General features: G+C 43.1%; 2 protein-coding genes and 1 long non-coding RNA gene across 7 annotated transcripts; 1 reads left to right on the forward strand and 2 right to left on the reverse strand.

The window, feature by feature from the left end:
* Positions 1-552: 552 nt before the first annotated feature.
* Positions 553-6,797, reverse strand: LOC106612571 (uncharacterized). Of its 5 annotated transcripts, none has more exons than XR_014392808.1 (4): positions 6,463-6,797; positions 2,776-3,954; positions 1,891-2,245; positions 553-1,770 (listed from the first exon to the last, which is right to left on the reverse strand). It is a non-coding gene; the product is annotated as an uncharacterized LOC106612571 (long non-coding RNA). The 5 variants fall into 5 exon arrangements; XR_014392810.1 differs by having other exon boundaries at positions 553-1,128; positions 1,653-1,770; positions 1,891-3,954; positions 6,463-6,792; XR_014392811.1 differs by having other exon boundaries at positions 553-1,128; positions 1,434-1,770; positions 1,891-3,954; positions 6,463-6,792.
* Positions 6,798-13,668: 6,871 nt separating this feature from the next.
* Positions 13,669-16,628, forward strand: LOC106612563 (glutathione S-transferase A2). Its single transcript, XM_014213828.3, has 7 exons — positions 13,669-13,947; positions 14,386-14,489; positions 14,659-14,710; positions 14,798-14,930; positions 15,054-15,195; positions 15,370-15,495; positions 15,978-16,628. Exons 2-7 carry the CDS (start codon positions 14,403-14,405, stop codon positions 16,104-16,106), a joined length of 669 nt encoding a protein of 222 aa, XP_014069303.1. The 5' UTR covers positions 13,669-13,947; positions 14,386-14,402; the 3' UTR covers positions 16,107-16,628.
* Positions 16,234-25,499, reverse strand: tmem14a (transmembrane protein 14A). Its single transcript, XM_014213842.3, has 5 exons — positions 25,372-25,499; positions 17,208-17,290; positions 16,981-17,082; positions 16,760-16,847; positions 16,234-16,597 (listed from the first exon to the last, which is right to left on the reverse strand). Exons 2-5 carry the CDS (start codon positions 17,281-17,283, stop codon positions 16,549-16,551), a joined length of 315 nt encoding a protein of 104 aa, XP_014069317.1. The 5' UTR covers positions 17,284-17,290; positions 25,372-25,499; the 3' UTR covers positions 16,234-16,548.
* Positions 25,500-27,348: the final 1,849 nt, after the last annotated feature.

Raw genomic sequence — 27,348 nt, forward strand, 5'->3', positions numbered from 1 at the left:
GTTTAACAGATAAAAACATTTATTACTCAGGAGAATCCCATTGAATCAGACTAAACGGAACCGAAAACACCCCAGCCTGTTTTAACCACAGGTCATGATGAAGCCTAAACATTTCAGCAGTTTGACATTGATTTTGCCCACAATCGCCTACAGATTTGATACACATGAAGACCTATATTTAATCTGGATTTGACAAACAAAATCGGTACTAGGATCCCACATCATATTTGTTACCAATTAGGCTAAATGCATTCCTATTAATTTGCATAGGCTAAGCAGTTATTTACCATCTTCTGCTTTTCATGAATAAACAGGCATCAGGGTAAAAAATATAATTTCAATGCCCCCCCCCCACATTGTTACTTACTTTACAGATCCCAAAGTCAGCTAATTCCCACTCCATTCATATGCAAATACCTTTTATTCATACACTGGCTTGTCTGGCTGGGATATTTTCATTTTAAACAGGCCTTCCCTTATCTACACTGAAATAACATTAGTCCTCTATTATGATGAAAAAAATAATAATAATCATAGCGCATTCGTACACCCTTGTGGTTGAATATATATTTATTGTATGTCTTATGATACAACAATGAATAATGTTGAACTAACAAACACCATCAAGGGATACGTTACAATTTACAATAATGAAAACCTTACGAAACAGCTGTGAAAACCAATCTGGCAGTATTTTAGATTTAAATACATAAATGTAAAACATTTTTGGTACGTGTCAATTTATTTTCAGATATGTTTGTACACTCACATGGTAATCATAGACTGAAATACTGAATTCTGGTGTGTGGAATAGAGAGGAGTTGGGCACTGTGTGGATGGGAGGTTCTGCCTGTCACTTGTTTTCAACAAGTAGTCAGTCTTGGAAGGTGGACTTGATGAGGGAAACTGCAAAGTCCAGGCGCTGCTGCCCTCTGTTCTGAATGTTTGAAGTGCTAGTGTTTTTAGCTAATCTGTGCATCTCACATTATGTGGCCAGTATGATAGTTTTATTGCTCTTAGCAGATAATGACAATAACAGTAGCTGATGTAATGAAAAGTTAGAGGGTGGTTGGTTATGGAGGACATCAGGTGGATCCATGTCTGGGTGTTAGGCAGAACCCCTAGGTCCTGGAGAACAGGAGCAGAGTAAAGGGAAAAGGGTAGGATACAGATTTAAACAAGCAAACACACAGGTCAAGGGATTATCATGTATGTAAAAATACAGTTATTGAATGATTTAATTTAAATGTTTGATTAGACATGCAATAATGTTAATGGCAGACAGAAAAGAAAGGATACATGTCAATTTTTTTTATGTCAGAGGGGTTGATGAGGGAGGTAAGGGATGGTCCCTGGACAAGATAGAGATGAGTTGTGAGAGAAACTCCAGGATGTTGTCATGACCACTGGAGTCATACACCTTAACTACCTACCTGGAAGTGGCGGTTACTTAACGTGACCCAGTGGTTAGCCTTGAGATTGACTATTTGGAGAAATCTCTGGGCCAGTGATGGTACTGCTGACAGCGTGATGATGTCGCCCACCATGAGGCGGCAAATGCAAATAGTTATCATCTGAGATTTTTAGATTCACCTTAACGGATGTTGACCCCAGCTAGGAGCGAAAGAGCACAAAGCTTTTCCAGGTCTCACCTTCCTTTCGTCCTTCTTCCAAGCCAAGTCATAGCCCAGATGTCGAATATTTGGTTCCCTTGATTCACCTCTGGTGACTCTCCTTTTTCTCATGCGCCTTGTCCATGTTCAGTCTCACCTTGATTGATAATAGAAATAAACGCAATTATATTTCATATTATTACAAATACAGCTCTTATATATATATATATATCTTGGAAGGCCAGAAAATAAATTAACAGAGGACAATCATTTTTACCTGGTCAAAAACCTCCACATCCTTGCATGAAGGTGGTCCTCGAAGGCGTTCTGATCTGGTTTGACAACTTCCACCACATCAGGTGGAGTATCAGTGATCTCAAAGTACGTTATACAAAAATATCAATAGAAAAACACTAAGTCAATCACACATTTGTTATACTACAGTATAGGCAACCCCAGTAAACAGCTGTGGCTCCCGTCAGAACAGCAGGCGATAAAGTGAATAATCTGGAGGCCTGGACGCTGCTGTTGTGTGCAAAGATAATTACCTTCTGGTTGTCCTACAATTCCTGGTACCCGTCAAGGTCCGTTCATCCAAACCTGGAGTCACCATATATCTACAACTCACTGTACTATCAGTGTCAATTTCAAAAAACGTAATTACTGGACGCCTATGCGAAACATTGGTACAACCATTACATTATAAACCACTAACATGTAAGCTGACATTGACTAAAACTAACTAGGCTAGAGCTAACTAGCACTTAGCCAAGCTAAATTTGGTTAGCATCAAGCTAGAGAACTGTTAAACGCTATTTTTGTACAAATATTAACACTAACATATTTTATCGTGACATCACATTTACATATATTACCTTACGTAAACTGAGGCTTTTGTTCATAGAAAATAAAACAAATTGGATCTAAAACGTTGTAAAATAAAAGTACAAAAAGTTCAGACGTCTTAATTCCTTCTCTTACACGTAAACCATTAGCAAGCTAGCCTAACTCCATTACTTACAATGGAGAAAATACCAACCAGTTTTTCACTCGGTTAACACTCCCTTCAGTTGCCTTCAAACATCATCAAACTCATGGACTATGTAATTAACCATGTTACCTCAATATTTTGAGTCATATTGCACTTTTGCACATTACATACCTGAAATAATTGAATAAAATTATGAGACGAAGAAACGTTAGTTTTCAGAACTAGTCATTCTCCATAATGAAGAAATGTGAAAGATCTCACTAACGCACTCCATTGACGTCACAGCTCCCCTAGCGGCAGTATTTATATACATACATTAAATGCAAATACCTGGGAGGCAAAATAAACAAAATAAAACATTCAAAATATGACCATACATATGTGTGTGTGTCACATATACACATGGCATATGCTTAAGTACCACCTTGATATCTCTGATCTGCTTGCCTCAATAAATTAATGCTAGAACATTGGTAGCCAGGATTAGCTATTTGTATCTAGTCTCCTAATAAATGCATAACGGTTCAAGTTAGACACGTTATCTTTTGTTTGTATGTTTTTCTTTTTTTAATTGGACCTTTATTTAACTAGGCAAGTCAGTTAAGAACAAATTCTTATTTACAATGACGACCCACCCCGGCCAAACCCTAACCCGGACGACGCTGGGCCAATTGTGCGCTGCCCTATGGGACTCCCAATCACTACCAGGGTCTGTAGTGACACCTCTAGCACTGAGATGCAGCCCCAAGCATGTCTTTTTTGTTGGTCCTGTCAATGTTGAGTGATCAGAAATGCCTCAGCACACATAAAAGGTTACTGTGCAAATGTGTGCTAAAAGTGGGGATGTTTCACAGTATTTCTGATTATCTTAACTCACCACCACCAATTAATTGTATTTTTTACAGAAAACCACCAGTGCAATATAGGCCTACAATCAGATAAAAAGGTGCTATCAACAAACTACCAGGATTCTTCTGCTATCCCCATAGGATAACCCTTTTTGGTTCCAGGTAGAACCCCTTCTGTGTCTTAGTAGAACCCGTTTGGGCTCCATTCCACAGAGGGTTCTACATGGAACCAAAAATACTTCTACCTGGAACCAAAAAGTTATCATTTGGTGACAGCCAAAGAACCTGTTGGAACCCCTTTCTCAAAGAGTGTACTTTTTTTTTAACACCATTTTATTCTATACTCAAACATCTGCCTGGTATTCAAGATAACACACAAAATAGCACCACCATTTTGAACAGGAGAAGAGGCTGTGGTTACTTACGGAGGGAGAAAAGTGAGGGTGGTGGTTTGAGCAGCTGCAGTGAAGTTGATTGGTTGCTCTGTCTCATCACATCTTGACTAAAAGAAAGAGATTTAGAAATTAGTTTGACATTGCCATAGTTTAACAGCTGAAAAGCAGTCATTAACATACTCCAGGGGTATCAATACATTCAGTATTCACTGAATGAAGTAGTCTACCCATCCCCATTTACAATTGTATTCATCAATTAAATAAATGATACTATAGCACATTCAATTACATTATTATTGTAGACTACTCCTGTATCTACCTTGTACAATACCGTAATCATTGAATGAAGTAGTGTACCCATCCACATTTCCATTTTAATTGATCAATTAGATAAATAATACTAGCACATTGTTACATTGTTGTAGAATAGGCTACTACTGTATCCACACTATATTAGGATACCGTTGTGATTTTGTCAGGCATGATTTTAGGTCTTCCATCGAAGTTGCATGTTGTACCTTGTTTCCCTTCTTCAGTGAAAAGTATTTATGCATCCCCCATTCAATTCAGTTCGAGTGTGAATGTGTAGGCCTAGTGCCAGTGGAAAAATACACCCATAGCTCCAGCACACAATGGCATGTAGGGGTAATGTATTATAAAGTAAAATATGCACGTATATATATACTGCTCAAAAAAATAAAGGGAACACTTAAACAACACATCCGAGATTTGAATGAAAGAAATAATCTTATTAAATACTTTTTTCTTTACATAGTTGAATGTGCTGACAACAAAATCACACAAAAATAATCAATGGAAATCCAATTTATTAACCCATGGAGGTCTGGATTTGGAGTCACAGTCAAAATTAAAGTGGAAAACCACACTACAGGCTGATCCAACTTTGATGTAATGTCCTTAAAACAAGTCAAAATGAAACTCAGTAGTGTGTGTGGCCTCCACGTGCCTGTATGACCTCCCTACAACGCCTGGGCATGCTCCTGATGAGGTGGCGGATGGTCTCCTGAGGGATCTCCTCCCAGACCTGGACTAAAGCATCCACCAACTCCTGGACAGTCTGTGGTGCAACGTGGCGTTGGTGGATGGAGCGAGACATGATGTCCCAGATGTGCTCAATTGGATTCAGGTCTGGGGAACGGGCTGGCCAGTCCATAGCATCAATGCCTTCCTCTTGCAGGAACTGCTGACACACTCCAGCCACATGAGGTCTAGCATTGTCTTGCATTAGGAGGAACCCAGGGCCAACCGCACCAGCATATGGTCTCACAAGGAGTCTGAGGATCTCATCTCGGTACCCAATGGCTGTCAGGCTACCTCTGGCGAGCACATGGAGGGCTGTGCGGCCCCCCAAAGAAATGCCACCCCACACCATGACTGACCCACCGCCAAACCGGTCATGCTGGAGGATGTTGCAGGCAGCAGAACGTTCTCCACGGCGTCTCCAGACTCTGTCACGTCTGTCACGTGCTCAGTGTGAACCTGCTTTCATCTGTGAAGAGCACAGGGCGCCAGTGGCGAATTTGCCAATCTTGGTGTTCTCTGGCAAATGCCAAACGTCCTGCACGGTGTTGGACCCTCATACCACCCTCATGGAGTCTGTTTCTGACCGTTTGAGCAGACACATGCACATTTGTGGCCTGCTGGAGGTCATTCTGCAGGGCTCTGGCAGTGCTCCTCCTGCTCCTCCTTGCACAAAGGCGGAGGTAGCGGTCCTGCTGCTGGGTTGTTGCCCTCCTACGACCTCCTCCACGTCTCCTGATGTACTGGCCTGTCTCCTGGTAGCGCCTCCATGCTCTGGACACTACGCTGACAGACACAGCAAACCTTCTTGCCACAGCTCGCATTGATGTGCCATCCTGGATGAGCTGCACTACCTGAGCCACTTGTGTGGGTTGTAGACTCCATCTCATGCTACCACTAGAGTGAAAGCACCGCCAGCATTCAAAAGTGACCAAAACATCAGCCAGGAAGCATAGGAACTGAGAAGTGGTCTGTGGTCCCTACCTGCAGAACCACTCCTTTATTGGGGGTGTCTTGCTAATTGCCTATAATTTCCACCTGTTGTCTATTCCATTTGCACAACAGCATGTGAAATGTATTGTCAATCAGTGTTGCTTCCTAAGTGGACAGTTTGATTTCACAGAAGTGTGATTGACTTGGAGTTACATTGTGTTGTTTAAGTGTTCCCTTTATTTTTTTGAGCAGTGTATATATCCTATAGCACAATGGCATGTAGGGGTAGTGTATTACAATGTAAAATATGCACGTATATATATATATATCCTATAGCACAATGGCATGTAGGGGTAATGTATTACAATGTAAAATATGTATATCCTATAGCACCACATGTGTATATTTTCATTTACATTTTAATTCATCCATTAAATAAATAATACTAGCAAATCAAATTACGTTATTGTACACTAGCCTACTCCGCTATCGACACAGTAAATAATATCGCCAACGTGCTTTCGACAATATGTTATCAACTCGTTATCAACCCAAAAAAATTCAAATAAACAAAATATGCCTTTACACAGTAGGCCTAAATATTTCCAAACGATATCACTACTTAAATATAGCCTACTTACTCCTCAATTGGATCAAGTACATCTTGGTCATTCTTTTCATCGTCTCTAAGGAAACTATCTGGGGCAGACACTCGAAAATCGCTTCTGCCGCTTGTCTGTGTCGCCGCCGAGCTCTCAAATACCGTGCCAGTCTCTCAGTCTATGAACAGTCACTGCAATCGGGATTCCTTGGGACGTCCTTACTCTAAACTAACACTAAACGTAAGCATTTCACATTTTTACTTGATAGAGGTAGGGACATCCCAAGGATCCCGAATAGCACGGACCCTCTGGGAAAGTCTATGAACTGCTCAATTCGACTGAATGTACATCCCAAGGAACCCGAATAACGCATATGAACTCCTCTGAAAGCCGTGGACACAACTCTTATTGGTTGTCTGATGCTACTGGCAACAACACAGTCTGTGATTAGCTAACAACATTTAGATCTGTATACAGCGAGATAAGATAACATACCATGCCATGAGGTGATGAGGGAAAGATAGATTACCTATAGATTGGGCATCATGTTTTCTAGGCCATTAGAATAACACGAAATACACTAGCGTAGGCTACACTATAGTTCAAGGTGGCTACGTCGGAATGTCTGCTTGTACGGGAAAAAATGTACGTTTCTAACATTTATGATTGAGATTTCATTAATATAAATATAAACTATGCACACATGCACCCCTTCGAGCAGAGCAAGCTAGCAAGGGACCAGTTCATACAGGAGCTCTCTCCTATCGAGCTGCGCTTAAAGACCCAGCTGGCTCATCCTGAGGCATTGCAGATAGCCTTAGAGATGGCTTTGGAGAGTGAGCTCGTGTGGGCTGGGGCTTCGGTGGGGGTGCAGGGAGACACACCCATTGTGCGGGCTAGGGGGCAGAGCAGCCCAGAGCCGGAAAAGCCTGCATGGGTGGCTGAAATGAATGACCTCATTCGTGCTGTGTCGCTACAGGTGGCACTCAACACAAGCCAAATCAAATCAAATTTTATTGGTCATGGTTAACAGATGTTAATGCGAGTGTAGTGAAATGCTTGTGCTTCTAGTTCCGACCATGCAGTAATATCTAACAAGTAATCTAACAATTTCACAAGAACTACCTTATACACACAAGTGTAAAGGAATGAACAAGAATATGTACATATACATTTATGGATGAGCGATGGCCGAACGGCATAGGCAACATGCAGTAATGGTATACAGTACTGTATATACATATGAGATGAGTAATGTAGGGTATGTAAACATTATATAAAGTGGCATTGTTTAAAGTGACTAGTGATACATTTATTACATCCAATTTTTAATAATTAATGTGGCTAGAGATTTGAGCCAGTATGTTGGCAGCAGCCACTCAATGTTAGTGATGGCAGTTTAACAGTCTGATGGCCTTGAGATAAAAGCTGTTTTTCAGTCTCTCGGTCCCCACTTTGATGCACCTGTACTGACCTCGTCTTCTGGATGATAGCGGGGTGAACAGGCAGTGGCTCAGGTGGTTGTTGTCCTTGATGATCTTTTTGCCCTTCCTGTTACATCGGGTGGTGTAGGTGTCCTGGAGGGCAGGTAGTTTGCCCCCGGTGATGCGTTGTGCAGACCTCACTACCCTCTGGAGAGCCTTGCGGTTGTGGGCGGAGCAGTTGCCGTACCAGGCGGTGATACAGCCCGACAGGATGCTCTCGATTGTGCATCTGTAAAAGTGTTTTTGGTAACAAGCCAAATTTCTTCAGTCTCCTGAGGTTGAAGAGGCGCTGTTGCACCTTCTTCACCACGCTGTCTGTGTGGGTGGACCATTTCAGTTTGTCCGTGATGTGTACGCCGAGGAACTTAAAACTTCTCCACTACTGTCCCGTCGATGTGGATAGGGAGGTGCTCCCTCTGCTGTTTCCTTAAGTCCACGATCATCTCCTTTGTTTTGTTGACGTTGAGTGTGAGGTTGTTTTCCTGACACCACACTCCGAGGGCCCTCACCTCCTCCCTGTAGGCCGTCTCGTCGTTGTTGGTAATCAAGCCTACCACTGTAGTGTCATCTGCAAACTTGATGATTGAGTTCGAGGCATGCATGGCCACGCAGTCATGGGTGAACAGGGAGTACAGGAGAGGGCTGAGAACGCACCCTTGTGGAGCCCCAGTGTTGAGGATCAGCGGGGTGGAGATGTTGTTTCCTACCCTCACCACCTGGGGGTGGCCCGTCAGAAAGTCCAGGACCCAGTTACACAGGGTGGGGTCGAGACCCAGGGTGTTAAATGCTGAGCTGTAGTCGATGAACAGCATTCTTACATAGGTATTCCTCTTGTCCAGATGGGTTAGGGCAGTGTGATTGTGATTGCTTCGTCTGTAGACCTATTGGGGCGGTAAGCAAATTGGAGTGGGTCTAGGGTGTCAGGTAAGGTGGAGGTGATATGATCCTTGACTAGTCTCTCAAAGCACTTCATGATGACGGAAGTGAGTGCTACGGGGCGATAGTCGTTTAGCTCAGTTACCTTAGCTTTCTTGGGAACAGGAACAATGGTGGCCCTTTTGAAGCATGTGGGAACAGCAGACTGGGATAGGGATTGATTGAATATGTCCGTAAACACACCAGCCAGCTGGTCTGCGCATGCTCTGAGGACGTGGCTAGGGATGCCGTCTGGGCTGGCAGCCTTGCCGAGGGTTAACATGTTTAAATGTTTTACTCACGTTGGCTGTGGTGAAGGAGAGTCCGCAGGTTTTGGTAGCGGGCCGTGTCAGTGGCACTGTATTGTCCTCAAAGCAAGCGAAGGAGTTGTTTAGTTTGTCTGGGAGCAAGACATCGGGGTCCACGACGGGGCTGGTTTTCTTTTGGTAGTCCGTGATTGACTGTAGACCCTGCCACATTCCTCTCGTGTCTGAGCTGTTGAATTGCGACTCTACTTTGTCTCTATACTGGCGCTCAGCATGTTTGATTGCCTTGCGGAGGGAATAGCTACACTGTTTGTATTCGGTCATGTTTCCGGTCGCCTTGCCCTGATTAAAAGCAGTGGTTCGAGCTTTCAGTTTTGCGCGAATGCTGCCATCAATCCACGGTTTCTGGTTGGCGAAGTTGCTGTTGGTACAACATCACCGATGCACTTGCTAATAAACTCGCTCACCGAATCAGCGTATACATTAATGTTGTTGTTCGACGCTATCCGGAACATATCCCAGTCCACGTGATCGAAGCAATCTTGGAAGCGTGGAATCAGATTGGTCGAACCAGCGTTGAACAGACCTGAGCACGAGCGTTTCCTGTTTTAGTTTCTGTCTATAGGCTGGGAGCAACAAAATGGAGTCGTGGTCAGATTTGCCCTGGTCCCATCTGCGCTGGGATTTCCCTAGGTCCCCCAGAGTTCAGGGAAACGGCTCGGGGTCCGCATAGGCGGAGCAGTCCGGACCCCTGGCTCTCTTTCCCAACCACCACCATCGCCAGGAGGAGCCCACCGGCACAGACGGGGGAGCAAGGCTCCACTTACCCCAGAAGCAGACGAGTGCAAGCAGATGGAGCCTGTTGTTGTGGTGGGCCGAACCTGTGTTGGGGACTTTTGTCATGTCCGTGTCACTGTGGAGTGGGTGCCCTGCTCTGCCCTGGTGGACACTGGGTCCACAGTAACCCTGGTGAGGCCGGATATTGTGCCAGGTTTGAGCCCACAGTTGTGTAGCTCCGCACAGTCACAGGTGAGCTGGCACCCATGAAAGGGAAGGGAATAATGACTGATAGTAGGGGGCAGGACTGTACGTCATCCTGTGTGGGTGGCAGCTGTGCAGGACCATGGTATCCTGGGGTTGGACTTTCTTAGGAGCACAGGCTGCCAGTTAGACCTAAATAGGGGCACACTGAGCTTCCAGGGAGGGCCGGCAGTCATCATGGCCCTCCCAATTCACATTCACACAACCCAACTACCCCCTTACTCCAACAGTTAAAGCAGCAGAGACTCATGGCTGCCCTCCCTCCCCCACATCGGTGCGTGACTTTTTACCAGCCCTTCTATCACCTACGGCTGTGTGTTACATTCCCCCAGCTACCTCCACGATACATCCCACCGTGAGCCCGGGCCGTGTGCCCCGCAGCCTAGCTACCCCAGATGGGAGAGTGGAGGACACTGTCTGCAGTGAGGGAGATATGCACATCAAGATGCATCCCCACTGTATCCTGCTGGCACGCCAGGAGGCGGCAGACAAGGCTGTGTTGGAGATGCAGCGGGCAGACTTCATCGAGCCCTCAGACAGCCCCTAGGCGGCACCAGTCGTCATGGTTCCTAAGAAGGGGGAAAGCTGAGGTTCTGTGCTGACTACATGCAGCTGAATGAGGTAACCAGGAAGGACTCAGACCGCATACCACGTATCGATGAGTCACTGGACCTGGTTAGGGGGTCCTCCTGGTTCTCCTCGCTAGACCTCTGCAGTGGCTACTGGCAGGTGCCCCTCTCCCCAGAGGCCAGAGCAAAAACTGCGTTCTCCACTAACAGAGGACACTGGCAGTTCAAGGTCCTGTGCTTCGGCCTGTGCAATGCTCCAGCTACTTTTGAGCGTTTGATGGACAGGGTGCTGGATGGCATTCACCGACAGGAGTGTCTGGGATACCTCGACGACATCCTGGCCCATGGCAGCTCCTTCTAGTCAGCCCCGGGGGCGCTACGGCGTGTGCTGGAGAGGGTGGCTGCCGCAGGCCTGAAGCTCCAACCCGAGAAGTGCCACTTCATGAGGAAAGAGGTGTCCTTCTTGGGCCACCAAGTGGGGAAGGAGGGTATCAGAACCATGGAGGACAAAGTGGGTGTTGTCCGAGACTGGCCCACCTCCACCGACCAGCATCAGCTGAAGAGTTTCCTGGGCCTGGCCTCGTACTACAGGAGGTTTGTACGGGGCTTCTCAAGCATCGCTGCTCCCCTGAACCACCTGCTGCCAAAGGACAAGGTCTTCATTTGGACAGTGGAGTGCGAGGAGGCCTTCAACACCCTCATACGTGCACTGATCGTGGCCCCTGTGCTTGCCCCCCCTGACCTCACCTTGTCCTTTATCCTGGACACAGACGTGAGCAATGTGGGCATGGGTGGGATGCTGGCCCAGGTGGGGCCAGAGGGGGAGAGAGTGATGGCGTACTTCAGCAAAACATTCAACAAACATGAGCGCCGCTACTGTGTCACCTGTTGGGAGCTCCTGGCTGTTGTGGCTTCCATCAAACACTTCAAGTACTACCTGGGTGACCTGCCCTTTACTGTAAGGACTGACCACTCTGCTCTCCAGTGGCTCATGTCTTTCAAAGAGCCAGAGGGGCAGGTTGCTTGCTGGTTGGAGGAGCTTCAGCCGTACGACTTCACAATGGTGCACAGGGCAGGGGCACGCCACTCCAACGCCGAAGCCATGTCCCGTCGGCCCTGTACTGCAGAGAGAGCTGTGTGGGAAGGAGGGGGTCTGTGCCACAGTGTGTCGGGCGAGCGGGCCTGTCTGCTGTGAGCTGCAGACTGTCGACATGGCTGAATGGTGGCAGCACTAGGGACAGGACACAGACCTACAGCCTGTGCTACAGTGGGTAGAGGCGAAGCTGAGACCACCATGGAAAGAGGTGGCAGCTCTCTCACTCGTGACCAAAAGGTTATGGTCAAAGTTTGAGAGACTGCGGCTGGCTGATGGCGTGCCACAGCGGGCATGGAAGGAGCCAGCTACAGGAGAGGATAGGTGGCAGGTGGTGGTCCCAAAAGCACTGCGGGAGGCTGTGCTCCAGAGCACTCATGGGGGGGTGGGGACCGGACACTTTGGGGTCACAAAAACCCTCTGCCACCTCCGTCTGGGCTTTTACTGGGGCCAGCAAAAGAGGGATGTGGAGGACTTTTTCCCACTGCTGTGACAACTGCACAGCGAGAAAGTGCCATCCAGGCCGTTCTCATGCTCAGCTCCAACAGTTCCCAATGGGGGCTCCCATGGAGAGGGTGGGAGTAACTAGGCCGTTTGACACCACAGACAGTGGGGTCCGACATGCCAGGCAACCTGCTATCTGCCAACCACGGGAATGCCTGGAATGTTCTTGTGCTGGGCATCCTGGTGGTTGGTAGAGCGGCGGAGAGAGGGGAGGTTGGAAGGGGGGGTGGAGCATCGCAAGTTTAAGGCCATGTTTAGCCATTGTTCTCTCTCTTATGTCTGGTCTTCACAAGAGATGGTCACGGTTGTTTTATACGGGTATCCTTCATTTATTTGACGTGGGCTATGGCCAAACAGTAGCCTGTGTGGAGTTGGGTTAATAAACCGTGAATTCGTAAACTCAATCCTCTGCCTGGACAATTGTTCCTTTATGATCTAGCCAGGTCATTACAATATTTATTTGTTCAATGTTTTTGTAGGGGTGCTGCACCTCTACATCCCGCAGCTATGCTGCAGAATGAAGTTGGTGAAAAGCAACTGCAGAAACTTGCAGTCAAAAGTTCATGCAGTAGACATGTAGGACAATTTCTATACCCATAACACAACACATTTTGAAAGGCAGTGAGCAACGATGGTCACCGACTTGACAAAAGGTATCCAGTGAATGCGCCCAAAGCTTACAAGTGTGATCATGGATTTCCATTGTAGGAACAGTTTCTGACTATTTTCATACTGTACCACAGACAAAAGGGGTAACCCAGACATGTCACAGGGGCTATAAAGCTGAAGCATCCGTTTTGAACGTTCTCACCACCAAATGTAGTGAGAGGAAGTGGAAGAGGATGGAAGTAAACTGGGCTGACATTCTGCAAATGTTGTCATTGATGAAACATTGATCTTAATACATTTTTCTGTTCCCAAAACTAGAATCTGTGAGCTGTGTTCGTAACAGACTTAACGCATTGCCAAAGTTACAAAAAAATGCATTGTTTAGAAAGAGTGCAAGGTCGAATGGAGTTTGTTCACACGCGCACTTCAGAACAAGGTGCCAACAGGCACTCGCTAGCTCGTGCTTGGCTTTGCACACCTCCTTTCCTGTTCTGCCCACTATGCTTCATTTGTCCCACTGTAAATGACACAGATGAACTTTCTTAAATTATGGTTAGGTATAAGATTAGCAGTGTGGTTGAGCTTTAAAATCTGATTTTAATAAGGGAAATTGTAGAAATAGGCAGGGTTTAAGACTTTGTGGCTGTTGTAACTAGTGACGACCATTAACAAGGCGACACTCCATCTTAACTCCTCCTCCACATTTACTGGATTTGTTGAACAGTGCAGAAGAGATGTCCCCACCCCCCGCCTGCTACGTCATTAATAATAATTTATGACATTTGTAAAGCGCTTTTTATTATACAAGAATAATCTCAAAGTTCAAAAAATAAAAGTAAAAATGTAAAAATTGTTTTTTTTAAAAACAAAGCAAATACAGTATATAACCATATCAAAGTCTAAGCGGAAAGGTTTAAAACCTCCAACAGTCTGAACAGCCCTGAGATTGTCCGGAAGGAGTTCCAAAGGTGTGGCGTTACATAACTTTGCAAGTTAACTTTTTTGGTGTTCACACAGGTATATACTTCTCTCCGACACACAAGGTCAGTATTTCTTAAACTTATCTTAAAATTGTAGGTTGATAATTAAACAGACAACCGTATGTTTTGTAGGGTTTTTTTCAGCTTTATTTTCATATGTGGTTCTAGTTGAGGAGGCTGTATAACAACCGGCTGTGATTGGGAGTCCCATAGGGCGACGCACAATTGGCCCAGCGTTGTCTGGGTTTGGCCTGTATAGGCCATCATTGTAAATAAGAATTTGTTCTTAACTGACTTGCCTAGTTAAATAAAGGTTACGTTTAAAAAATAGTTTGAGTAGTCTGATTAAAATGCACTGTAATTTATTTGACACTGTCATTACTTTTAACAAACAGACAGGGATTTGCCTGCATACACTAAATATAATGCAATGTATCAAACACAACATTACTGCATTTGCACATGAAAGTGTAATGGAGTGTGGTTGTTTCCTTCCTGCAGTAAACTTCAATTTCACCATGTCTGGAAAAGTGGTGTTGACTTATTTCAATGGGAGGGGGAAAATGGAGTCAATTCGATGGCTTTTAACAGTTGCTGGAGTTGAGGTAAGTAGGCTGAACAAATACAAAAAAAATGTGGCTGTGGGCTGTTTACAGGACTTGCATTTTCAAGTAGACCTACCCTAAGTGAAATAGTGGACAGGCCTACAGGCGATGCACACAGATGGATCACTAAACTGATGTCGTTCTGAAAATATATATTTTATATCCATAGTTTGATGAAGTGAATCTGACAAAGCACGACGAATATGTAAAGCTGTTGAGTGGTAAGTTTGTTCACGGTGTTAATAACTCTGATAACATGCTCATTGTGTTGAAGGGTGTTTAATTGTTGGACCTTTTTTTCCCCCCAGATGGAGCACTCATGTTTGAGCAAGTTCCATTGGTGGAAATTGATGGAATGAAGCTGGTTCAAACCAAGGCTATCCTAAGCTACATAGCAGGGAAATACAATCTTTACGGGAATGACCTAAAAGAACGAGTCATGTATGTATGAATTTTAATGTCATAACTTTTATTTGCTTGTTTGGCTGTATTAGAGGCATAATGGTAGCTGTTTGTACAAAAGGGGGGAATTCTGCTAAGGGTTTGGTTTTCATTTACCTTTAGGATTGACATGTATTCTGAAGGTGTGAGGGACTTGATGGAAATGATAATGATGTTGCCATTCATTTCACCTGATGCCAAGAAAACTAAACTGGAGGACATTGAGAGGAAAGCTACAAGCCGCTACATTCCCGTGTTCGAAAAGGTACTGTATGCTTTGGGCCTTGGCCGGCTGGGAAGGGTAGAGCTCACTAAAGTAACCTGAATCTAAGCAGTTTTATTGTCATTGCGAAATACCATGTCTGCTAAGTGAAAGGTTGGCACGTCTGTACAAGTTTATGTAATGTCTAATGTGAGGGTGTGCGCTGATTTCTTACAGGCTCTTGCTAGCTCCCAGTACCTGGTGGGTGATCAGTTGAGCTGTGCTGATGTCCAGCTACTTGAAATCACCTTGATGTTGGAGGAGAAATTTCCTACAATTCTCTCCAAATTCCCTGTTGTTAAGGTAAAGTTTATTACAAATGTATTTTGTTCTTGGCAAAATAAGTTGAGACAAATCTTGATACATTTTAAGTGCATCTCATCAAAACATGTTACAGGTTCACATAACCCAAACAGCATATGAATATTGCATACCTGCTGCACATTTTCATACAGATAAACATAAGTATGGCCGTACTGGTACAACACCCTGTCTATTTTTTACATGTACTGTACTGCTGCAACACCCTGGGTGTGTCCCAATAATCTCTCAAGTATGCCCTTGTTCACTACTTCCCATAATTCTAAAAGCATTGGATTGGTGGAGGCATATTTATTTGACTGTCATTTCCTTTCAAATCTGTTAAGGGAAGTGAACCAAGGCACACTTTGGGAGGAAGGAGAGATAATTAGGACATAGTCAGCAGCATATTTGAAAGAAAGGTCAAAAGATCCATATATACTTCATTTGATTAATTCTTGATTGGGTGCAAATGGTTTTTTCAGGGTTTTCAAGGGAGGATGAAAAGCCTGCCAGCCATTCAGAAGTTCCTGCAGCCAGGCAGCAAGAGAAAGCCTCAACCAGATGACTTATATGTAAAGACTGTGTATGAGGTGTTCAACTTCAAGCACTGATGCTTATCTAAAAAATGTAAAGAGTTGAAGTGAATATAATAATATTAGATATACATTATTCCAGATTGTCATTTCTTGTAACATGTAAGGACCAAATTGTTCAATAATACACACAAATAACAAAAAAGGCTGTTAAACAAAATATCAGCTGTAATTAAACACTACATATGTCTGTTGAGCTATTCCATCATTTATATCAAACAGTTATGTTATTTACAGTGAGGCAGCTAAACATGATTGTCAAACTAAGTATGTAAGTATACCTTCTTCAGTGCTATAACATTTATTCAGATCAAGTAGTAAATGTTACTGCATTTCTGTTCCCATATTCATTGAACAAATCATTACAAAAACAATACATAGGCAAGCACAATGTGCAAATGGAACTTCATCCCTTGCAGTGATATTCAGTCTCACTTTAGACACAGTTGTGTTGTTCAAATCACATTACAATCACGCCCATGAAGAGAAGTCGCAGGACCATCAGCAAACTGAATAAAGAAACCAGATATGATAACTTCATATTGATTGTGCACGTTAATTATTTAATTTGAAACATTCCAACAGGGTCAATTGTAACAAACATCAAAATACAATGAAAAGGAGTTAAATGTAACCAATACTGAGTATAGTGCACATTTGGTGATTCTCACCTTAGTCCTGCCATGATGCCAGCTGGCATTATTTTCCCAGATTTCTTGAATCTCATTCCCATCACTATTGTCAGCGCTCCTGAGGCAACTGAGAAAATAAAGATTTATGCATTTATGAAATGCTATTTAAAGACATGTCAAGGCCTAAAATAATAAATTATATTTCATTCAGGTTTCTGGTGACCAACACATACACATCCCAGCAAAGCAGGCATACTTACCGAGGGAGTAGAAAGTCTTGGTTGGGTCATATGAAATCATTAAGGCCCCATAGGCGGCCATGCTGCCAAACAATATCCCAGCTATCAGTGACATGACACTACCTGTAGTAAAAAAATACAAAAATAGCTATTACTTTCCATCATCTTGTTAACAGGGTCAATGAGACAATGACAGACAAATTCATGTTGCTTTGTGTAGTTTGAACTGCTTGACTGGAAACTCCTACCTTTTTTCTTGTACCCCATGAATCCCCCCAGGGCTATGGCTGCAGCATAGCCAAATCCAAGCCAGTCAATTGCCATTGCAGTGCTGTGGAATAGGAGTATTGGGACACATCAATAAATCTTCTTAAGGCTTACCCATATTTCGGGTCGGCTGGCTTCGACTAGGCGAACCGAAAGAGTGTGCTCAAATAGTCCCACCCTTAAAAGACCTTCGCTTGAAAATCAAGCAAAAAATGCCCTAGCGTTGGAGCAGTTTTTCTAGAGAGGAAGAGTCAAAGCGAGGGATAACTGGGCCCAAAATCGGATTGTTCATCTGCCCTCTCATTGGCTAGAATGGTCCCACCTGATCTTGCCCCCTCCCGACTGCCTTCCATTTTTGAAGACATCTTTTCATTTTTATAACGGCCACTAGAGTATCTGGTCTATATAATGGATCATCTGTAGTATTTCTCAAGTGAAAGATTGTGCATGAAAACAAACCCAGACACTCACCAGGTCATAACATTTCATTTTTGTTCCACCAGCCAGTCAGATGTTTTATTTTTGCTGCTAAAATTACACCAACAGACCACAAAAAAGATGCACATGACTTGTAATGTTTCTAAAACAATACATTTATTTCTAATGTGGTATATTGAATAATTACATTTTTGTGACCCGAGTCTTTTAACCAAAATATCACAGATAAGACAAACATTTTCACCTGCCCCTTTAAGGGCGGGAGGTTATCGTGATAGTGAGACTCCAGTCATGTTTGTGCCTGTGAGATTGAGCCTTGTTAGTAGAAGTGTTGTCTTATGGAGCCAGATAGCTGGCAAAAGCTTGAACGTATGTATTGTTAGGATCGTAAGAAAAGCCATGCGTGAAACATGAATGTAAATGTGACATTTAATCTGTGAACATACAAACACCATGTAAAGATTAGACTTTTAGGCTTGAACAAATCTTGTGTTGCAATTCTGATGTACAATAATACCTTTCAGAGTTTTGGCAGTTTCATCTCACCAACAACAACAAAAAACATACACCAAACTGTCTGTTAGGAGTGCTACTCAAACAAGCATAACGCAGTATTAAAAAAAATAAAAATAAAAATGGAAGTCAGGGAAACGGTAAAAAAGTATTCTGCACGTTTTCAAGTTAAAAGTCTCCATTCTCTATTACTCCTATTGAGTGTACTTCACATTTAGGTAGCTACGGTAATGGATTTGTTTGCCAGTACAAGTGTAGATAGGCATAATACAGCTAGTGCTACAACAGTTAAGTTTCAGTCCGCTAGGTGTATCTCCACAGCATGGGCATGTCGCTGGGTGAAGTGGACATCCCCATCATCAAAATATGACTAATTCAATATTGCACCATCCCATTCTCTGGGCTGTCTGAAATCCTAACCAGTTGTATATATCAGGAATAATGAAACACAGAATAATAAGATGTTTGGTGAATCTATGAATTATGTATGACCACTGGAGTCTTTGCAACTCAATATTTTGATATTTATTTAATCACTCAAAATCTTTCCAAAGCATATTCTGTAGGAGTTAATAATATGAATTTGAAATAATTTATATGAATCGGGTCATGAACATATGGACTTTGAAATGATGATGATGAAATGCATGAAATGATCCTGTAGGTTCATGCTCTACAACATTCGCAGAGTACGACCCTGCCTCACACAGGAAGCGGCGCAGGTCCTAATCCAGGCACTTGTCATCTCCGGTCTGGATTACTGCAACTCGCTGTTGGCTGGGCTCCCTGCCTGTGCCATTAAACCCCTACAACTCATCCAGAACGCCGCAGCCCGTCTGGTGTTCAACCTTCCCAAGTTCTCTCACGTCACCCCGCTCCTCCGCTCTCTCCACTGGCTTCCAGTTGAAGCTCGCATCCGCTACAAGACCATGGTGATTGCCTACGGAGCTGTGAAGGGAACGGCACCTCCATACCTTCAGGCTCTGATCAGGCCCTACACCCAAACAAGGGCACTGCGCTCATCCACCACTGGCCTGCTGGCCCCCCTACCTCTGAGGAAGCACAGTTCCCGCTCAGCCCAGTCAAAACTGTTCGCTGCTCTGGCACCCCAATGGTGGAACAAGCTCCCTCACGACGCCAGGACAGCGGAGTCAATCACCACCTTCCGGAGACACCTGAAACCCCACCTCTTTAAGGAATACCTAGGATAGGATAAAGTAATCCTTCTAACCCCCCCCCCCCCCTTAAAAGATTTAGATGCACTATTGTAAAGTGGTTGTTCCACTGGATATCATAAGGTGAATGCACCATTTTGTAAGTCGCTCTGGATAAGAGCGTCTGCTAAATGACTTAAATGTAAATGTAAATGTAAATGAAATGAAGGTAGTCTCCATATATGCCATTCCCCCCATTGCGACACTGCTGCCCAGTTGAAGAGCTTGTGAACTCCATGCAGCACCACAGCACAATACGCCTTGAGGAAAGCACCCCTCAGCCTCAGAAGATGACCTTCTGGAGTCCTGCAGTCATAGTAATTTTACCCTAATGTAGGCCTATTTGCCTACTAGCCAAATAAAGTGCAGAGCATGCATGATGCGTGCAACTCATCATTCCAACATATTAGTACATTTAATTCATCCTTCAGTCAGTATGTCATCCATTTAGTCATTTGTCTGAGTTGCAATAGGAACCAAATCAAAGAGAATAGAACAGTCTTATCCATTTGTTTATTGAAATGCATGTGTATTCAGTTTAATAATTAAATGTTTAATTTAGGCCTATCCAAAAAAAAAAAAATTGTCCTTCAACTTGTAGGCATTGCAATTTAGGCTATCATTTTGGGTACTGGTGTCTTGCGGAATCATTTAACTATTTGTGTTTAACTGTTTTTATTATAGAGTAGGCCGTCATTGTAAATAATAATTTGTTCTTAACTGACATGCTTAGTTAAATAAAGGTTCAATAAAATAAAAACTAAGAGACTAGTTCACAGGCCTCTAAATAAATGTGAAAAAATTGTTGAAGGTGCACGTGCAGTGACAGATAGGGAAAAAAGATCTCGCAATAAGAATAGGCTATAGATAGTCTTGACCATTTGGGACCCCTTTGCTATTTCGCTCAGGACAGGTTACAGCCAAGACTTAATCAATATTTAGTTTTGTCTCATTTATTGAAATGGATATAGCCTCTGCGTGATGGGGTTGTGCAACGCAAATGGCTTTAACAAGCCTATATAGAGTGGAATTCATTAATATAACAGTCGAAATGCATAATATGAGGCCTACAGTCCGTGCTCCCAAATACTGGAAAAAGTGTGATTCATTAGGTTACATGATCACCACAATAGCCCCACGCGGCTATAAAAATAAATTAAGCAATTACATGGCCATTAAAAAACACACAACAGCATGGCATATTTAGATAGCGGATTAGACTCAACAGCCTTCGTTTCTCAAACGACTGCCTCGCCAATTACTTCTGAGATAGAGTTCAGTGTGTCAAATCGGAGGGCCTGTTGTCCGGACCTCTGGCAGTCTCTGGGGTTGCCACAGGGTTCAATTCTCGGGCTGACTCTTCTCTGTATACATCAATGATGTTGCTCTTGCTGCTGGTGATTCTCTGATCCACCTCTACGCAGACAACACCATTCTGTATACTTCTGGCCCTTCTTTGGACACTGTGTTAACAAACCTCCAGACGAGCTTCAATGCCATACAACACTCCTTCCATGGCCTCCAACTGCTCTTAAATGCAAGTAAAACTAAATGCATGCTCTTCAACCGATCACTGCCCGCAGCCGCCCGCCCGACTACCATCACTACTCTGGACGGTTCTGACTTAGAATATGTGGACAACTACAAATACCTAGGTGTCTGGTTAGACTGTAAACTCTCCTTCCAGACCCACATTAAGCATCTCCAATCCAAAATTAAATCTAGAATCGGCTTCCTATTTTGCAACAAAGCCTCCTTCACTCATGCTGCCAAACATACCCTCGTAAAACTGACTATCCTACCAATCCTTGACTTCGGCAATGTAATTTACAAAATAGTCTCCAACACTCTACTCAGAAAACTGGATGTAGTCTGTCACCAAAGCCCCACATACACTACCCACCACTGCGACCTGTATGCTCTCGTTGGCTGGCCCTCGCTTCATATTCGTCGCCAAACCCACTGGCTCCAGGTCATCTATGTCTTTGCTAGGTAAAGCCCCGCCTTAGATCACTGGTCACCATAGCAACACCCACCCGTAGCACACGCTTCAGCAGATATATTTCACTGGTCATCCCCAAAGCCAACTCCTCCTTTGGCCGCTTTTCCTTCCAGTTCTCTGCTGCCAATGACTGGAACGAATTGCAAAAATCACTGAAGCTGGAGACTTACATCTCCCTCACTAACTTTAAGAATCAGCTGTCAGAGAAGCTTACCGATCATTGCACCTGTACACAGCCCATCTGTAAAATAGTCCACCCAACTACCTCATCCCCATATTGTAACTTATTTTTGCTATTTTGCACCCCAGTATCTCAACTTGAACATCATCATCTGCACATCTATCACTCCAGTGTTAATGCTAAATTGTCATCATTTCGCCACTATGGCCTATTTATTGATTTACCTCTCTAATCTTACTACATTTGCACACACTGTATATAGATTTTTTCTATTGTGTTATTGACTGTACGTTTGTTTATCCCATGTGTTTTTGCCACACTGCTTTGCTTTGCTTTATCTTAGCCAGGTTGCAGTTGTAAATGAGAACTTTTTCTCAACTGGCCTACCTGGTTAAATAAAGGTGAAATAAAATATAAAAAATATAAATAAATAAAATAGGCCTAGCCTAAATCATATTTACTTTCTATTTTGCAGCTCAGGTGGTTATTCTAGACATGGCTCTTCTGTTTCTTTATCATTCTCACAGAAGTCATTTGTTGAAGGCCCAAGCCTATAATATGGCATCTACTGGTATAACGCCGTTATTGAATGCAGTTCTAAAACGAGCTCCAGACTTATTTTGGAAATTAAACCGGAAGCTGCAAACTAACGTCTGGGCTAGAGTTGCTTGATTGACTAGCTAACTTCGACTAGCTACGTTCAGTTCATGTCCTTTGCAGAAGCCACATTACTGACAACAGTTTGTACACATAAAAATATCTATAACAGAGTAAAGGGAGACGTAAAGTAAGAATAACGTGTAAATATTCATTAATAGTCGTAACATAGGGTTTGTACGTTTACAGATCTATTGTAACGTTTACATTCATGTTTCACGCAAGGCTTTTCTTACGATCCTAATAATTTACAAATGGATTTTCTTACAATCCTAACAACCTTTTGGCAGGTATTTGGCTCCATATTGTCTTCTCTTCCCTAGCAGTTGAACAAAACAAAGTAAAGAGCCAAGAAACACAAGGACAAAGTCTCACTTCAGTAGACTTTCATTTCAAGTAAATTAGACCAACTTTTATGCCTGGGCGCAGCGCTTCTAAAAAGGTATTTCACTCAACTCTTTGCGTGCACACAGCCCCCAGCCAGGCAGTGTTGCAGCGCGAGGTGAAAAAGGCAATATGATTCATAGTTCTTTGACTTTGTGTGATTATTTTACCAGCTATGAAACAAAACGGCAAAAAATACTTACAACTACTGCAGCATTTATTTTAATATAAATGTGATCATACTTGACTATTTTATTCACAAATGCGAGTGAAATGCTGGCGCTGTAGAACCCTGACCACCCGTCAACGTGGCTGGTGAAATAGACATTTTACCCGCTAATGCCAAAATCTACCCGCAGTTGGTGGGTGTTAATTTTAGGCCCTGGCTCAATCTTAACAATATCACACGTCAGTTGTGGTACAGTTTTGGAAACATAAGGACCATATCTTTCATAACTGCGAGAAATAATAATAAAAAAAGGTTAAATTGATACACACCTTGATAGGGTTAGTGTTCCCACAAGGCCATATCTCCATGTTAGAGCGCTTTTTACGAAAGACAAGAGGCGATCACCTGAGCTAATTAGTTATCTAGCATGCGCCGAACACCTGTGTAAGTGTAACCTGGGAAGTGTAGTTTCGTCGGATCAGTTCAAAACTGCTACAGTATGTGTATCTTTTTTATTTAAAGGATTCTTTCTCGCCGATGAAAGATATGTTTCAAAAGCTGTATCGCAAGCAATGATTGACGTTTCTAAATGTTAAAGTTAAAACACAGCAAATCATGGGCATTAATATGGAGTTGGTCCCCCCTTTGCTGCTTTAACAGCCTCCACTCTTCCGGGAAGGATTTACACTAGATGTTGTAACATTGCTGCGGGGACTTGCTTTCAATCATCCACAAGAGCATTAGTGAAGTCGGGCACTGATGTTGGGCGATTAGGCCTGGCTCTCAGTCAGCTTTCCAATTCATCCCAAAGGTGTTTGATGGGGTTGAGGTCAGGGCTCTGTGCAGGCCAGTCAAGTTCTTCCACATCGATCTCAACAAACCATTTCTGTATGGACCTCGCTTTGTGCACCGGGGCATTGTCATGCTGAAACAGGAAAGGGCCTTCCCCAAACTGTTGTCACAAAGTTGGAAGCACTGAATCGTCTAGAATGTCATTGTATGCTGTAGCATTAAGGGGCCTAGCCTGAACCATGAAAAACAGCCACAAACCATTATTCCTCCTCCACCAAACTTTACATTTGGCACTATGCATTGGGGCAGGTAGCGTTCTCCTAGCATCTGCCAAACCCAGATTTGTCCGTCGGACTGCCAGATGGTGAAGTGTGATTCATCACTTCAGAACAAATTTCCACTGCTCCAGAGTACGATTGGGGCGAGCTAAACACCACTCCAGTCGACGCTTGGCATTGCGCATGGTGATCTTAGGCTTGTGTGTGGCTGCTCGGCCATGAAAACCAATTTCATTAAGCTCCCAACAAACAGTTATTGTGCTGACGTTGCTTCCAGAGGCAGTTTGGAACTCGGTAGTGAGTGTTGCAACTGAGGACAGACGATTTTTACACACTTCAGCACTTGGCGGTCCTGGCTGAGCAGTTGGTGCTCCTAGACATTTCCATTTCACAATAACAGCTCTAGGTGGGCAGAAATTTGATGAACTGACTTGTTGGAAAATTTGCATCCTATGACGTGTCACGTTGAAAGTCACTGCGCTCTTCAGTACAGACCATTCTACTGCCAATGTTTGTCTATGGAGATTGCATGACGGTGTGCTCAATTTTATACACCTGTCAGCAACGGGTGTGGCTGAAAAAGCCAAATCCACAAATTTGAAGGGGTGTTCACAGCTAGCCCTTAAATCATGCCTGTTAGTCTGGTGTTAAAAGTAGATTTAATTTCTTACTGGTACAGACACCCAAGCGCGCACACTTGTTTTTATAGCCTAGTTGTAATTATAGAATCCCTATTATCTGTGGGCCTAGAAAAGATGTCATATCACTTTAACAAGCTATACCTTTTAACATAGGCAGCGCGTGGGTATCAAGTTAGGGGAAGCTAATTTTCAGCATAAAGTGCATCCTCGCATTTGCAGACTTATGTAAAATATCCTACTATTAGTAATGTGATGATTAGATTGGATAGTCATAATTTAGGCTAATAATAACTCAATCACTATTCGAACAAAAGACTTCAATGGAGCGAGTAGTGTCGTGGATTAGGCTGATCAAATACATTTCATGCAATTCTAGCACACACTGACTGGAGACAGCATAATGTTTTTAATACGACAAACTACAGGGTAGCCTACTCTGCTGACGCTTACAAACAGATCAATAAAAACGACGTTGTCTGATCCATATACTTGGCCTAAGAAAAGGGGAGATACAAATACAATATGACGTCCACCTAACCTGGAGTGGGAAATTATTGTCCAAAAACAAACCAGTGGCAATGATAAAGACAGTGAATTTAGGGGGGGATTTATGTTTCTATAACTGGATCGCAATTGAGATTCGATTCGCGTTTAGATGGGAGTATTTGGCTTTTTGGGCTTCCAAAGTAAATTCGCCCTTTAAACAGACCATGTGAGGTACATGGACTGCAAGGAGTAACGTTCAGTCCAACATTAGGCTACAAAATAATAGCTAGTTACACCTAGCTAGCTAGCAAACAGAAAGGTACACAACACTTGACAAAACACCACTTGAAATGTATGCATACAACTCAGATTTGAAAATAATGAATTTACCTGGTATTTGCTCATTAAACGTAAACCAAATTAGTTAGAAATTTGCACACGTAGACGCCTCCAATGTTTACTGTTCGGCAGTGGGATGGGATCACTACTATTCTGCAAGCAGCACCAACGATTACGTCACTTTCATATGGTAATGAGGAAAACTTCCAAATAAAAGCTCGCATTTCAAAACATTGCAAGGTGGATAACTCATTCAAAGAATATTACATTTTAATCAATGTCAATTTTTATTGTGCTTATAAGCAAATGCAAAAACATTATTTTAAGACCTCTATGGAAAAATACAATGCTCAGACTGGTATGTTGACAATATGGGCTTACAGTGAAAAAACGATTATTTATATTATATATATATAACATACTTATTTTCCACCATAATTTGCTAATAATTTCATTAAAAATCCTACAATGTGATTTTCTGGATTTTTATTCCTCATGTGTCTGTCATAGTTGACGTGTACCTATGATGAAAATTACAGGCCTCTGTCATCTTTTTAAGTGGGAGAACTTGCACAATTAGTGGCTGACTAAATACTTTTTTGCCCCATTGTAGATATACTGAGATCATGTGACACTTAGATTGCACACAGGTGGACTTTATTTAACTAATTATGTGACTTCTGAAGGTAATTGGTTGCACCAGATCTTATTTATGGGCTTCATAGCAAAGGGGGTGAATACATATGCATGCACCACTTTCCGATTTTAATTTTTTAGAATTTTTTGAAACAAGTTATTTTTTACATTTCACTTCACCAATTTGGACTATTTTGTGCATGTCCATTACATGAAATCCAAATAAAAATCTATTTACATTACAGGTTGTAATGCAACAAAATAGGAAACACGCCAAGTGGGATGAATACTTTTGCAAGGCACTGTATTTTCAGATCGGGTTCAAGTCCAAGCTCTGGCTTGGCCACTGATAAGAGAATTATCTAATAAAGGTAAATGAATCAATAAACCATGATGAATTATTAGTCATACAGCATGGTTAATGAATAATCAATGTAATGATCAATGTAGGGATCGATTGGTCTGATTAGTTCCAGAAAGTCCAGGAACCACTGGAGAGGGAAAGAAATGTGTGTATGCAATTAGTATAGAGAGCTAGAGAAGCAGATGGTCAAGGGAGTAAAACTTCAGAGAGTTCCTAACCTTGAAGGAAAGGAACAGGCTGAGCCAGAAGGTGATAAACAGTGTGAGAAGTTTATGGGGGTTGCAGGTCATCAACAGATTGTGTGTAAATGCATGTGCGTAAGTAAGCAAGAACTATATAATGACTGTTTTGTTATCCTAACGCCAGAACGTTCTCTGAATAAAGCTACAGAAACCTTTTGCAGAAAGCTGAGTCCTTGCCTAATTATTTTAACCCATTGTCTTACAAACCTTGGGCATTAGTCAAGGCGAATTGATTATTGATTATTATCATCAAGATATAAAATTCTTATAACAGCCACTCAAGGACATTCAGAGACCTGTCCCAAAGCCACTCCTGCATTGTCTTGGCTGTGTGCTTAGGGTCTTTGTCCTGCTGGAAGGTGAACGTTGGAGCAGGTTTTCATGAAGGATCTCTCTGTACTTTGCTCCGTTCATCTTTCCCTCGATCCTGACTAGTCTCCAAGTCCCTGCAGCTTGGCAGACGCGATGCTTTGCATTCAGACGTGACGCTTGGCCTTCAGGCCAAAGAGTTCAATCTTGGTTTCATCAGACCAGAGAATCTTATTTCTCATGGTCTGAGTGTCCTTTACGTGCCTTTTGGCAAACTCCAAGTGAGCTGTCATGTGCCTTTTACTGAAGAGTGGCTTCCATTTGGTCACTCTACAATAAAGGCCTGATTGGTGGAGTGCTGAGATGGTTGTCCTTCTGGAAGGTTCTCCCATCTCCACAGAGGAACTCTGGAGCTCTGTCAGAGTGACCAGAGTGACCGTTCTTGGTCACCTACCGGACCAACACCCTTCTCCCCCG

This window comes from Salmo salar, chromosome 01, assembly GCF_965601325.2.
Source record: "Salmo salar chromosome 01, fSalSal1, whole genome shotgun sequence".
Taxonomy (NCBI): domain Eukaryota; kingdom Metazoa; phylum Chordata; class Actinopteri; order Salmoniformes; family Salmonidae; genus Salmo; species Salmo salar.